The 15,661-nt window shown below is 46.3% G+C and overlaps 1 protein-coding gene across 8 annotated transcripts in view; it reads left to right on the forward strand.

The window, feature by feature from the left end:
- PFKFB3 (6-phosphofructo-2-kinase/fructose-2,6-biphosphatase 3) overlaps positions 1-15,661 on the forward strand; it is a 74,308-nt gene that overhangs the window by 36,919 nt on the left and 21,728 nt on the right. The window contains exon 1 of one of the 8 annotated variants that reach the window (XM_090266478.1): positions 9,836-10,353. The exons of 6 other annotated variants lie outside the window; for them this stretch is intronic. In XM_090266478.1, the coding sequence (XP_090122604.1) occupies positions 10,278-10,353 (76 nt within the window). In that variant the 5' untranslated portion in view covers positions 9,836-10,277. Of the gene's footprint in view, positions 1-9,835; positions 10,354-15,661 lie in introns of those variants that run through there. One more of the 8 variants, XM_090266479.1, reaches the window with a different exon arrangement.

Raw genomic sequence — 15,661 nt, forward strand, 5'->3', positions numbered from 1 at the left:
GAACACTATGCATTTATACAAACCCGCTGTGGTAGGTTTTCCAACATCTAATCAGCAATGTTTTCTAAAACCTGCCTTAAAACAAATATTTTTCCTTGATTGGGTTCTATTTTTAGAATGTTTTCCGCTGGGAGAAGAAAGAAGTCTGAGGGGGAACAGAGAAAGGAAAGAATGCCAATTCTGATGTGTCAATCCCAGAGTTGCACCACTCCATAGACTTGTATGTAGCACACCGTGTAAGCAGGCCTTGCAACACAGTGCTTATTCCCCACTTTCTCAACCCCGTGCTCCCCATGCGAAGCACCGTGCGGCGCTTTCCATACTCAGCAGAAAGCGGTTTCGTTGTCGGTTTCGTTTTCAGTGTCCTTCCTTACTTTTTTTTTTTTTTGATTGTCAGTTTCTGTTCTCAGGAAGTCCTGGGTGGGGGACCTCAGCTGTCCTCTGCTCTTCCCCTACCCTTTGTGTGTGTTTGTGGGGAAGCAGTCGATTTGTTGAGGAAACCAAGGGATGGAGACTGGATCACAGAGCAGTCAAGGTGAGAGAACGTCTGTGCAGATATCTCAATCACCCACCTCGGGGAGGACCTGGACAATTTCAAAATGCTAATCTTCATATATTTGTTGAGTATTTCACAGTGTTTCCAAGAGTGCTTTTTTATTCATATCTAATTTCATCCTCAACCACCTCTTGAGGTAGGCAGGGCAGCTATTATCCTCATTTCACAGATGAACCAATTGATCGCAACAGTGAGTGGCTATCTGTCCACCTTCAAGCCCCGTGGTTCCTGGAGCAGTAGTGGAAGCTACTTCTAGCACACGATGTGAACCACAGAGTCATTGCAAATATAATCATTCTTCATCAAACAAGCATATATTGAATACCTCCTATGTGCCTGGCACTATAGTAGGCTCTGGTGAGTCAAAGATGAACAGCTGTCCCTGTTTTAAGTTGCTTATAGCTTACTAATTACTGCCAAGTTTATGATGACATTTCATTGAGACCAATTAGAACCACTGGAGAAGTGGAACCAATGCTTAGAGAACATCTAGATGGCTCATCAGCAGATGAAGGAAGTGGGATCGAGAGAGGGAAGTTCTGACCTGGTATAGGCAGGGCCAGTGGTAGGGTCCAAGCTCCTAGCTCGCTGCCCACAGTCCCTTCCTCACACCGTACTGTCTCATCCATTGCCCCCCGCAACCACTGGATAAGCTCTGGAGCTCAGACAAGTCTGGTTCTCAGTAGTTGAGGATCTAAACCTAGATTATCCCTAGGTTCACTAGAGTTGCTTTTTGTCATAGTAATTTTGAGTTCCTAGCTCATTTCGTTATTTGCCATAGGCCTAATGGTGCCACTCAACATTACCTCTCCCTAGAAACATCATGAAGCAAATTCACCCATTTGGTTGGCTTTGTTCTGTGCCATGTGAAAACTGTGCTTACCCTGTTTTAAAGTCCAGGAGTGGGCCTCTTAGCCTGAAGTTTGCATGTTTTAATGGGAACATGCTAGCTGCTCACAAGTGTTGGAGGGCTGGAAGAGGGCACTGGCTTACTATGTACCCACAGCAGAATGAGAACTAGCAGGGGAAGTTGCAGGAAGATACATTTGGCTCAGTGTAAGAAATGTCTGTTTGGCTACTAACACTGTCTAGTAATGGAATGAACCTTTTTCTCTAGGCCCACCTTAGCCACTCAGCCATGTCTACCCTGCAAGTCTGAAAAATATCATTTAGCTGGGCAGCTAAAACTGAAGTACTGCTGCCAAGGAAGATGGGGAGAATGGCTAGTGGAAAACGTGTTGGTTAATCTTATGTGTCCATCTGACTGGACCAAGTGATGCGTGGATAGCTGGTAAAACATTATTTCTGGGTGTGTCTGTGAGGATATTTCTGGAAGAGATTAGCATTTGATTTGGTGGACTAAGGAAAGCAGATGGTTCTGAAGTCTAAGGTGGTAGTCATCATCCTAGCTGTGGAGAGTCTGAATAGAACAAACAGGCAGAGAGTGAGTTCGCTTTCTCTGCTTCAGCTGAGACATCCATCTCCTCCTGTCTTTGGACATAAGAGTTCCTGGGTCTCAGACTCAGATCAGGACTCATACCGACTTCTCAGGCCTTCGGACTCAGACTGAACTACACCGCTGGCTTTCCTGGCTCTCCAGGGACTTCTTGAACTCCCATAACTGCACGAGCCAATTTTTATAATGTCTCCTCTTAAATTTTTTTTTTTTTTTAAATATTTTGAGAGTACATTTATTAAAGCCGGAGACAGTGAAACAAGGAAGGGCTTAGGATAGGAGAGAGCCTAGGCGGGCTGCTTTGGATCGGTGAGAAGTAAGTCCCAGTGACAGAGGTGAGCCAAAGCGGGCTGCTGTTAACACACTGAAAAGTCAGAGAAAAGGGGGCCTTGGAGACAGGTTCATGGGGTTAGTCCTGGATGAGCTGCTGCTGCCCCATTGTTCCCCTGGTTGCAAGTCTCATGGGGACCCTTAGAATTTAAGGAGGTGCGTTCCTGAGAGGGAAGAAAGGTGTGGGCGTGCTTCCAGAATGGAGAGTGCTGCCAATAAGTCTCCTCTTATACGTACATACGTATACATATGTTTCTCTGGAGAACCGTGACTAATATAGGAAGGAATGGAACCTCCCAAATATGTGATTGATTTCACAGAGTTGGATGGAGTGGGAGAGTAGGGGAAATCAGGGAAACCCTCCATTTACTAGCTTAGATGCTACCGCCTGGTTTAGAGTTTGGGGAGAGATATGAATTCTATAGAAATCTGAAGTCTTGGTTTGCACAGAACTCCTGGCTATCAATGTTGAGCCTACTACATGCCAGGTACTCTGCTATGTGCTTCTCACATGAAAACTATTTTATATGTAGGTATTATCCCTGTTTTATAGTTGGGCAAACCCACTCTAGTATAGTGGGTCAAACCTGAACTCCAGGTGGATACATCAATGAATATGAAAAAGGTCCCTCCCTGCCCTGCAGATCATCCATTCTACTTCTCAGTGATACTAGTTTCACCCATTTCCTCTTCCTACTGGAAAATATTCAGCTATGACTAACTCCTTATAGGACTGTGCTGCCCCAGAGCTCATGAAGACATTCTATTGAAAACTTGGGGAAGACTACTATCCTGTAAAAATGTATTACTAGCAATGTTGATTTGAGATTTATCTAATAATTTGAATGGTGGAGATATAGGAATATGTCTTCTTTTTCTTCTTTTCCTTTACTGATAAATTAGGACATCTTACACAAAAAACTCAAGGCCCGCTCCACTTTTTTTTTTTTTTTTTAGGTTGATTCAGTTTCATCTCATCTCACAAAACTGTTAGTTCTTTTTAAACTGGTTCTACTTGAGTAGTGACCATGTGACCATGCCTTACATCATAAGGCAGAAGACTCTCCAGGTATGACTGCTAAAATGTAAAGGTCTGTGAATCTTTGAGAGGCTAGCTCTTTGTTTTCATATGTTAAATAGAACTTTTCATTGTAAGGTCATTTGAAAGTTTTTCATTATTAATTTGTGTAATAGTTTTTTAAGATTATTCTTATTCCCACATTATAACCAAATACTAAGTAATTTAGATTGTCATCAAAACAACTTGGGTACAAAATTTTGTTGTTGGCATTACTGTTTGAGAGGGGCACTGAACATTCTAGTAGGAAAGTAACTTAACTGGGAGAAACTTGAAGGAATACTAGGCTAGTTGAAAGATCTTGACTTTTATTCCCTGGCTTATTCACTATGTAATCATGGGCAAATAAGTAAATATTTCTGTGTCTCAGCTTCATTAACTCTAAAGAAAAAGGTACGAGTGTGTATGTGAGACAGAGACAAAGAGGAGAAAGAGAGAAAAATAGGAAGGGACACTATGAAATTCAAAAGCGAATACATAATTCTGACAAGGACCACATCTTACTTGACTTAGAGCCCTGGTACAGCTGGCTCTCAGTGAATACGTGTTGAATGTAGAAAGAAATGAGAGGCCTTAACCTTTAGTTCCACGTGTTCTCTTGAACTCAAGAGAGATAAAATGAAGAACAATGAGATGAATATGAAATTCTCAATTGAACTGGCCCCACTTTTGGGCAGACATATGGATTTATCCATAGCCTGCATTTGGTATATTTTTGCCTCCCCTAACACCTCTATCTTAGTTCCCTAGTTTTATTCGAACATGTGTACATTTCCCCACTCTGGTCTTAAATTACAAGCTCTTGGGCCTGCTAGCTATTTCTTTGTAACACTCAACATGAGGCTGAGCACAAAACATCATAATGACAGCTATTTGATCACCTACGTCTCTTCCCTGGCTGGACCCAAGATGATTGAGATTCCAGTGTAGCTTGGAATCTCCAGTGTATCAGTATCTGACACACAGCTACTGCTTGTGAGCATCTAATAAATGCTAGGTACCAGAAGATGGACAGAGACCTCAAATAGTTATTTATCTTTGTGCTTCCTTTCCCATCAGAGAAAAAGGCTCAGCCTTGACCTCTCGGAATCCTCTATTGAAGTCTGCATGATTTTCTCTTCTTCAATTTGTTTTAAGTATGCAAATTGGTGACCAAGATTACAAACCCACTGATATTCTTCCAAGATCTATTCAAAACCCAGAAATAGAATCATTCCCACATATTAAAACATTGCTTGAATTTGATTCAGTTTTTTCTCAAGTGCAGGATTTGCGCAAATTCTGTTTGTATATGTGTCATTTGCAAGAAGCAAAAGTGTTAAAGAGCTCATGCAAATCTTGACTACCTTTCTGCCAGTTCCCTTCACCCTCAGTGCCTATAAATCTATGCATTCCCCATCCCCCAGGATTTGAGCAAACTGAGCTGTCACGGATTTTAATTTTTTTAAACTTTTTATTTTGAAATACAAGAAGTTACAAAATAGAACATAGAGTCCCATGAACCCGTCACCTAGCTTCCTCTAAAGGTGACATCTTGCATGACTGGTGTAAAATATCAGAACCAGCCCTGGCTGGTGTGGCTCAGTGGATTGAGTGCTGGCCTACAAACCAAAACATCATGGGTTCGTATCCCAGTCAGAACACATGTCTGGGTTGCAGCCTGGGTTCCCCAGATGTACCTCTTGCACTTTGATGTTTCTCTCCTCCTCTTATTTCCTTCCCCTCTCTCTAAAAAGTAAATCAATAAAATCTTTTAAAAATATATCAAAACCAGGAAATTAACATTGGTATAGTACTGTTAAGTAGATTACAAAATATCTGCTTTTTAAAAAGCAGAAATATTTTTAAGTAATAAGATAATACTTTTAAACACAAATTATATATGTCTTGATATTGGGTGAGGAGATTGTAAATACTCTGAAAGCAGTAGCCAGGAGTGATGCTGGGTATGGAACACCAACAGGCAGTTTAAAGGTCATGCTCCCAAGCTCGGAGGTGTGCCCTGAGGAAAGGAGAGGCCTGCAGGAAGTGGAGCCGCATGGACTGGGCAGAGGAAAATGAAACTTGCTGGATGGTTCAGTGGGACTTCAGTTGCATAGTTTGTGTCGATTCACCCAAAGCCAGGCTGTGGCCACAAAGAAATTGTCCTCACACCCCTATGATACAGCATGTAAGTCTACTTAATTGGAGAAAAGTGTATATGATATTTGAAGAAAAATAAATGATTTTTAAAAATAAATTTTATTTTTTAGAGCAGTTTTAGGTTCACAGCAAAATTGAGAGGAAAGGCTAGAGTTCCCATATACCCCCTGCTCGCACACATGCACAATCTCCTCCGCTATCAATATCATTTTTTTAAGGATGCATTTTTTTTTAAAGGATGAACCTATACTGTTACAAACATCATTATCATCCAAAGTGCATAGTTTACATTAGGGTCCCTCTTGGCATTGTACACTCTATGGGTGTGGATAAATGTATAATGACAAGTATCCACCATTATAGTCTCATGGACAAATGTATAACGACATGTATCCACCATTATAGTGTCATACAGAACATTTTCACTGCCCTAAAAATCCTCAGTGCTCCCCTTAATCATCCCTCTTTCCTAATCCCTGGCAACCACTGATATTTTTACTATCTCCATAGTTTCCCCCTTTCCAGAATGTCTTAGAGTTGGAATCATACATTATAGAACCTTTTCAGGTTGACTTCTTTTACTTAGTAATGTGCGTTTAAATTTCCTCATGTCTTTTCATGACTTGATGGCTCATTCCTTTATAGTGCTGAATAATAGTTCCTTGTCTGAATGGACCACAATTCATTTACCCATTCACCTGCTGCTAAAGGGCATCTTGGCTGTGTTCACATTTTGGTGATTATGAATAAAGCTGCTATAAACCTTACTGTGCGGGTTTTGAACTGGGTTTTCCATCTGCCAATGTGGGTATCTGGGTCTGTGTTCCCATTCATATGTGAAGGACAAACTTTTTTTTTTTTTTTAAGCTGCCCTCTCCCCTGTCTTTGGATGGGTGGTGAGGTGAAGGTTTATTTTGGTCTTTTATTTGGTGTCTCACTGCACTGTCTTATACATAGGATGGTTCATGGGAGTACGTGATGGCACTTTGTGTCTAATTAGCAGCACTGTTTGCTCACAGCCTGCCACATCTTGTTCTTTCTCTGATTCTCTCACTGGGGAGGAGGTGGGTACTAGCATGGTTTAACTGTTTCAACCTGGCTAGCTGGCACCGAATCATGAAAATGGGGCTGCTTTTTGCTGTTTTCATGGCAGCATCAGGGAACAAGGGTAAGGGTCATGGATTGGTCAGCAGAGGGAACTGGGCAGAGAGGTGGAGAAACACTACTTCCACCATCCGTTCTCTGCCTCTAGAGCTAGCTAAAGAATTCTCCTCTATGCCCTGGCTGGTCTGGCTCAGTTTGTTGGAGCATCATCCCGTACACTGAAAGGCTGAGGGTTCAATTCCTGGTCAAGGCACATGCCTAGCTTGGGAAGTGTACTGATTGATGTTTCTCTCCCACTCTCTCTCCCTCCCCCCTCTCTAAATAAATAAGCATGTCCTTTGGGTGAGGGGGAGAATTCTCCTCTATAAGCACCTCAGCCAGGCACAACTGACTGCACAAGAAGCTCCTTCCTTGTGCATTCCTGCCAAACAGCTCAACCGTTCTGGGTGAGATGGGCTGAATCAGTGTGGTCACCCCCTTCGGGACTCCACTCAGCAACCCCTGGGGAAGCTTGTTTGTGTCAAGTAGGGGGGAAAAGTTCCTAATTGGCTGTGTTTCTTGGCGTTTGACCTAGTTCCTTAATCCCTCTAATCTCTAAACTTTCCTTTACTCACTTAAAACTTGACTGGGTTATCTAGCCTTAACAGTGGCCATGTATAGTAGACTCTCCCCTAGTACTTGGAGCTGTCCTGGTTTTAAAAATATCTTTGTATTAGAGAATATTTTGTACTCTCCGCAGCCTTTTCTTAAGGAGTGAGTTGCTGATCACCAGCCTGGAGACCAGAAAGTTGATGAAAAGCCCTAGACAGTTGGGTGAAGGTGGAGCTATTAGCAGAGCTAGGGGAAGAGTTGGGCTGTTTATAAACGGTTTTGCAGTGAAGTAATTTTATCTTCGGTAGGTTGCTACCCTAATTTACTTAGAGGCTGAAAGCCTGGCACCAACTCTAGCCGCCTTGTTTATTTTAAAGTGTGAATTCATCCTTGCCCCTCCTCCTCCCTCCACGCATTCCCAGTTTGTTTGCACTTAGATAGCAGAGGCTGGACGGGGATTAAGTGAACTTCCGTTGGTCTGCTCCCTATCAGGTGCAGGAAGTGATGAGGAAGAGCCCAGTCTTTGCTGGGCAGCAATGGCAGCCTAAGGCGTTACTGACACACAGGCAGGTAAAGTGCAGGGTCTACGTGGCGAGTGCGAGTGCTTAAGCAGGGATCTCAGACTTAACGTCTACTGCCTTGTGCCCTCAGAGCTGGACCTTGGGCAGACACATTATTATGTCAGGAGATTAAAGATGTGCCTCCAAGCTTTTGGTCTTCTCACCCTCTAAGCTGAAACCCACCAGTTATTTGCATACTTAGAGGGCGTAAGAATGCCGCCGCCTCCCCTTGCCCTGTTTGTATAAGTATGTAAAAATATCCAGTGGGAAAGGGGCAGGCATGCAGGTACACTGGCTTATCCCGGGGAGGCAAGTGTGCAGGCATCTTGGGGGTGGGGTGAGCAGCCGCTCTCACACACACAGCCGGCACCCCTTCCTCACTCCAGCGAAACCCCGGGTAGCAACTTCTCCCTGAGTTGTGGGCGCTCGCTTGTGAATGCTTATCTCTGGATCAGCGCACTCTTATTTCAAGAGTGGAGTCGGACTCTTCCTGGGGTGTTATAGACTGTCATCTCTGGCATTTGCTCCCATCGCAGAAAAAACAAGTTCAGTGAAATGCACTCGGGTTTCTCAACAGTTGCCTAGTGCTGAAACCTAACAGCAAAACTGTTGGAGAGAGCAGGGACGCAGGGGAGGGCTGGGCTCGAAGCAGGGGTAGGAGGGGGAGGGGGGGGGACAGGGAAGGGGAGGGCCCCTGCCCCCCGCCCGGTGGGCGTCGCTCGGAGCTCCTGGCCTCTGGGCTGGCTGGAGTACTGCGAACAGCCGAGGCCCGAGCTGGGCGGGGCAGGAGCAGCTGTGCCCGCCGCAGCTGTGCCGGCAGCAAGGGAGTGGGCACAGTCCCAGCAGAGCCATGCGGGACGTGAGCGACGTGTGGCAGCCTCTGCTCAGACTATTCCGTTGCAGTGTGTGTTTCAGAGAGCGCCGCCTACTTCCTTGCAATAACAGCCCAAACCGAGCGGGAGGTGTACACCTACGCAAAGCAGAGCAGCCCTTCTGTGCTGATGCATCGCGCACATTCATGTAATGCCATAGTGCCGGTGGCAGTCCCCACTAAAAGTACACCAGATCTTCACAGGCAGCCACTGGCCTGACTACACGACTGTCGCATGTCGCAGATTGGTGCAAAACTGCGAGGACCAGGGAGGCAAAAAGGACATAATAAACACCCCAAACTGGCAAGGAAGAGGATGCAGTATGGCTGTGCTGGACACATGTCACGAATTTTAGGGGTCTAATCAAGGTGCTGCTGCCTTCCAACAGTCATTCTGGGGCTTATAATCAAGTAATCATCTGCAGGTCACAATAGGATCTATTTTTATTTACTCTTCTATCAGAAATAAAAGCATGCTGAAAATATTTCCTGGGAGATACCTGGGTCCATTTGGGTCCTGCCTCCTGGGCTTCCCGCCCCCTCCTCATGCGCTGCTCTGGTTTCAGATCTTGGGACTGGGTGTTGGGAGAGCATTGTTCAGGATAAGTCAAGGTTTCAACGGGATTCAGGAGTGGAGGAGGTGAGGATGAAGGACCAGGGGAGGCGCCTCCTAACCGGTGGTAGGGGTCATGGTGGGTGAGACAAGTATTATCAGGGAGCAGCTCTGGCAAGGAGTGAACCAGTGAGCTGTGCCGCTCTCAGCATCCTCCATCAGTCTTCAACTTAACTGTGCCTAACGCAGATTGTGACAATGCAGAGTATTGGGGTCCTACTCCCAGAGAGGCCATCAGTAGGATGCATTTTAACCCAGATGATTTGGCTCCGCTCCTTTCCTCACAGCACCATTGAGGTGATCAGTCTGGGAAGCTGTGCCCGTCGTGTCTAGGGGATGGAAGGAGGAGGCTCATGAAGTGTAGGACCTTCAGCCAAGGCCAGGTTTAGGGTGTCATCTGCAGGAGGACACACTACTGACGCTGGCCTGCAGGGGGCACCAGCAGGCCGCCTCCTTGCTTGTTCACCTCCCTTCTCCGCCACCTCCCCACGTGAAGAGGAGGGGGGCTGTAACCCAAAGAATGCGTCCCCGCCCGGAGGCTGACGTGTGCATCGCTGCCGGCCGGGCTCTTAAAAGCCCAGGCGGAGCTCTGGGCATCCTAGCAGACCCGAAGAGGAGGCTAACAGGAGAAGAACGTGGAAGACTTGAGCTGGCACACGGGACCGTGGGACTGTCACTGCTCTCCGAGCAACCGGGGATTTCCTAAGTGGACGAGCCCGGCCTTGAGGAAGCTGTGGGTGCAGCCCCAGACCCCCGCTCCCTTCGAAGCGCTCCTGGAGCCTCACGTCCAGACCCTGGCGAGTGTTCGTCATTTAGCACAAAGCAAGTTTCCAAAAAGCCGTGCTAGGGAAAGCGCCCGGGCCGCGCTCCAGCGCACAACTCCTCTTTCCCTTTGTTTCGCTGGGACGATACGCTGCTCTCTCCCCCAAGACTGCATTCTTCGCAAGGGGAGGGCCGCAGAGTCCAGGCTGTGAAGATGCCCCTGGAGCTGACTCAGAGCCGGGTGCAGAAGATCTGGATCCCAGTCGACCACCGTCCCTCGTTGCCCAGATGTGAGTGCAGATGTACGCAGGGGCCGGGCTGCATGGGAGCGGCGCGCCGCATGGAGAACAAAGCCTTTGTGCTGGCTGGATGCTTTTGTGCCGACTCCTCTCGCGTGCTAGTGCGGAGCAGCGCGCCTCCTTCCAGGGCTGTCTCCGCTGGCTAGGGCCAGGAGCCTTCCACTCCTCCCCAGCGTGCGGGGCGGGGTTGGCGGCCGGGCGGGGAGGGTATGCAGTGAGCTCTTGCTTGGGCGGTGCGCCTCCCCTGGCCGGTTGCGCAGTGGCCCGGCCGGCTGTACCGCTGTGCTGCGCAGCGCCCGGGGTGGGAAGCGCAGAGCACTGCAGAGAGCCTTTGCTTCGGGACGCTTGGGAAGGGGTGCCTGCTTGTTCCCCAGCCTCGGCCATCATCCCGGGTGCCCGCTGGGCTGAGTCCAGCCAAGGGACGCGGCCATTCATACGCTCATTGTCTCCTTGGATCACTCATCTCTACCTCCCCGCCTCTCTCGGCCCCTGTCTCTTTACCTCCATTTCCTTCGCCTTTCTTAACCCCTTTATATATTTGTCTCCTCTTCCTGTCTCTCTTTATTTACGCCTTCTCTCTATATTTCCATCTTCTGTATCTCTCCTCTTTCCTATTATTTCTAATCTCTCTACTTCTCTTCATATCTATCTTCTCTCTTTTTCTCTATATTTCTGTCTCCTCTCTTTCTGCTCCCACCTCCAGCTCCTGTGCTGGGGGCCACAAGCGAGCCTGCCCTGGAACCTGGCAGCATTTCACTCGTGCATGCACACACACTCCACTTTACCTGGAATTTGCTGACAGTTCACCCATCTACCCCGTCTGTCGTTGGCCACAAATGCTTTGGAAAGGTTTATGTTTGTTTATGTTTGTTTCTGCCCGGAACTATGGAGAGAATCACTTCTTAAAAGGGTGGTTCCAATGGTTTGATGGTAACACCGCTTCTCCAAGCAACCTGCCCAGGAGCCCATCCGGTGGATAGAGTAGAACCCTGTAGTGGTTGTTTTGCCCCAGGCCAGGTTAGATTGCTTCAGAGGCAAACATGGGATCCCAGGTGCAAACCCTAGGGGTGGCTTCCAGGCATCAGTGGCAGTTGAGCAGGAGGTGGCCTGTTGGCTTTCTCTGCTGTCCCGTTTTGCAGGAGATGGTCATCAAAGCCACAGTGACAGCTCACACAGCTCACCATCTTGGGCTTTGTCCAGGTCTGAATCACAATCTCCACCCCCATCTGCCCCAGTAAGTGGAGAGAGCTGGCGTTGTGGGGCTCCTTGGTCATGCTGGTGATGGAGAGCTGGCAAGGCACTCCTGACACTGGGGCTACTCCTCCACCAGCTCCTGGCCTCTGCTGGACCTGAGGGTTCTGGGGGCCACAGAAGCCTTAAGGAGAACTAGGTTTCTTTGCAAGATAGCCTGGGGCTTGGCAGGTCAGTTTCTTTTAGATACACTCTTTAAAGAGCTTATAAACTGGGCTGACCACAGAGTGCTTGTATTTCTATAAAACCTGTTGGTGGCGAGGAATACAGTGCCTCAAATTCTGAGGGAGATTTGGCCATGGCAAGATGTAGAAACAATCTAGCTCTTTGTGACTTGGAATAAAACATATTTATGGAGTACTTTGTAAACTGTAATTGGTTATACGAATATAGGTTGGTTATATATATATGTAAATGCATGCATTTGTATGTATGTGTACACACACATATTTAGTAGTCTCCTGAGGTTCATGGTGGTGGGCTGAGATTTGGGAGAAATAACCCTGAGGTTCCGAGCAGAGGCTGCAGAGCTTGGCTGCATTTGCTGAGTCGTGTGATTCTGAGAGACAGAAGTGTGCAGTGACGCTGTTTTCCTCCAGGCGTCGGAGACCCATCCATTAGACTCTGTCAGTCTGCACATCTCACACGCAGATGAGAAGTTTACCTAAAAATCCCTGTCAGAACTTCAGAGCTTGAGGCTAGGGGGATGCTAAAGCTAATGGAATAATTCCCTTCCCCTACCTACTTCTGGAATTCTGAGTGTGGTTCTGAGGTAAAGTCTCAGATGCATTCTTTCTTGTAAAAATATCTGCAGCCCAAATAGTTATTATATGCCTTTACTTCAAGTAGTGGTGACTTTCTTGGTTTATATAGCCATATTTATCTCTCATTGGAATAGAGAAAACAGTATTTCTTTTTGGCATCTTTCCCATTCACCCCACCCCCTCTTTAATGTCATTTGGAACATTGGATGGATTTTCTTCCTCCTAAACCTGTTACCATATTTCTAAGTAGTGTCCTGATTACAGGTCTACAACCGATTCCTCTGAGAGTATGGGGAACATTACTATTACTATGCAAAAAACAAAACAACAGAAAGCCTTAGATGGATTAGTTTGTTGATGTTTCTGCTTCTGAAGCACATCCATTGGATGTCCTGTTAGTATACCCACATCGTGGTACTGAATGCTGCCTACAAAACCTGCAGCTTCCTTCAAATGCAAACCATAACTCAGGGAAACTTACTGAATGGGTGACTCAGCTTCATCAACAAGGATATCAATTAGTGACTGGTAAGGGCTGCCTATCCTGTTTATCATCAGTAAAAGTGGAGAGCCTCTGCATGCTTACCTACTCAGAACCTCAGTGTTCTCATCTGTAAAGTAGGTCACATACTGTCTACTGATAGAAGGGTTTTCATCTCAGTAGGGACTAAAAACCACGGATGGTATTCTAACTTAAGGAAGATGTAGGGGGGATTGTTTAAGAGAAATCCCTACCTATCCATAGTTGATTCTCTGCTCTGGCTGCACATTAGAATCATTGTGGGGACATTTTTGGGGGGGGGGGTAATCCACTTGGGTGCTCCAAACCAAATTAGAATTGCGTCAGGGAAGGCCTGGGCATCCTTTTTTTTTTTTTTTTAAATTATTTTTTATAATTTATTTGTTTCTTTATTTTATTTTATTAGAGAGAGGGGAAAGGAGAAAGAGAGGGAGAGAAACATCACTGTGTGGTTGCCTCTCACGCACCCCCAACTGGGGACCTGACATGCAACCTAGTAATGTGCCCTGACTGGGGATCGAACCAGCGACACTCAGCTCGCAGGCCGATGCTCAATCCACTGAGCCACAGCAGCCAGGGCTCACATCCTATTTTTAAGAGTTGCGTAGGTTCAGCCATCGGTGGAGAAAGAGCACCTAAAGGATTTCAGGTAGGAGAGACTTAGGTGAGCCCCATCCTGTCCCTTAGTACTTGTGCAGTGGGCCCTCTCCTCACTTGTGAGCCTTAGTTTCCTCATCTGGAGTTCGGAAAGCCATAAAGGCTGATACTGACATAGGCTGATGTAGAAAGCATTTCACATGTATTATGTTGTAGCTAATCCTCCCAAGAAATGTTATGAAACATCCTTCCAATGAAAGGTGAAGTCACTTGCCCAAGGTCCAAGGAAGCCAAGGGAACTGAACTGAACTCTGTCTATTTGACTCCAGGCCCTGCCCTCTAAGCTACTATGCTATTGTGTTGTCTCTCAAGGACATCAAATGATTCACTAAAAAGCCCTGTCCCTCACTGTTGCTGGCAAAGACCATGTGGGGTTGGAAAAGCCATTCGTTGGATGAAGATTAGTTCTGCAAGCATTAAAAAGTGCATGCAAAATAATAAATAAGTATGTTATTCACCAAATAGTACAGAAGAACTTTTGAAAGATGGTTGGCTTAGCTGGGTTCCCCCTACCCCTCAAAGCCTCAGGCATACGTCCCTTGGGCAAGTTCACTTAGATGTTGGTTCTTAACATCAACTAAGCTGACTCTTGGGGCTGATGTGATCCCAGGAGAGGGTTTATGTCCAGTAGACTATAGCTAAATGTTCACTACCACTTTCTGAGCCTGCATTTCATTCTCCCAGGGCCAAGTGCATACAGCCAGTTACCCAGGGGGCCCTTCTTAGGTGATGGTATAACTGCAGGGTCACAGCAGGTCTTTTTGTACAGAGTTTGGTGTGCCCTTGCCAGGTGGGAGTAGGTTTCATTGGTTACTGTAGAATGCAGTAATCAGAATTTTATTAGGCAGTGCTGGGGTCTGACCCCATCTGCATCTGTGTCTTATTAAATATCCTCTTCCATTTGTTCCCCTGGGACTTATCATTGAAGCAATAACTTTCCCTCTTGTAGAAAGAACACAAATGACTCAGCATCTTTTTGAGGTTAGTATTTTGGAGAGTGTTTGGGTAGAAGAAAGCTTGTAGGAGGGGTGGGAGCAACAGCAATGTGTCTTCCAAGGGTTTATTTTCTGAGCACAAGTTGTGGGTGTCAGTACAGCTATTGAGTGCCTGCTTGTGTCAGTGCATCACATGTTGTCAGAGAGGTCAGCAGCCTAACCTGAGTTGTAGGGCTGGGATTGGAATTGCAGCCCCTCTTCTGGCTAACCGCTTTCAGGATTGGCTGCTCAGGTCACCATAGGCGCTGCTCCCTGCACTCACCAACCAGCCTCCTGGTTATCATTTGCTTCCTGTATCCCTTTACGTGCAGGGAACTAGCCCATGAAACCAGTGTGCATGACATACTAAGAAAATGGTGTGGCTGGCTGTGGACAATCAGGTCTCAGCTCAGGTGCTATTTGAGGACGCTGACCCTGGCTACCCAATGCAAACTCACCCCCATGGCCACTGCTCATCCCATTGCTTGCACTGTCTAAAGGGATGTCTGCTCTGCCCTCATGGAATTTATTATGCTCCGAAATGCCCTTATGCTTTTGTTTGTTTGTATATCATCTGTCCCCCACCCCACACTAGATGCATCTCAGCACAGGGAGGGTGTCCACATGTGCTTTTGCTCACAAGGTACCCAGCACGTGTGTCCTTGAGTGAATGTAATGACATTAGAGAGTTGAGGGTGAACTCCCAGAACTTGGTGACTTTCTGTGAACTCTTACTCAAGTGATGGCCTTAACCATCGATGACACTTTTAGCCTGAGCACCAACCCCCCAACTTTGATCAAGGTGTTTATAGTCTGTTGTTCCAATGGTCTTTAAAACATTTGCTTCTTTGCTCCTTTAACATAGTGAACATCTATATATCCGCAATACACATTTATGTTGACATCTAAGTTGATGTCTAGATACATCTATGTATAAAAAGTTTTTTATCAAAAAGAAATTAGAATATTAAATATTTGTATAAGATGAAACACACAAGTACTCCTTGGAAAAATCCTGTGTTAAAATTCCATACTTGTATTCCCTAGTCCCTGTGCTTTGAGGAAGAAGAAGAAAAGGCTGAGCTCCAGGGAGTTTGGTACTAGAGGTGAGGGTGAGAAGAGGCTCTCTTTCC

The sequence above is a fragment of the Furipterus horrens genome, unplaced genomic scaffold (genome assembly GCF_987537825.1).
Source record: "Furipterus horrens unplaced genomic scaffold, mFurHor1.1.pri manual_scaffold_2, whole genome shotgun sequence".
Lineage (NCBI taxonomy): Eukaryota > Metazoa > Chordata > Mammalia > Chiroptera > Furipteridae > Furipterus > Furipterus horrens.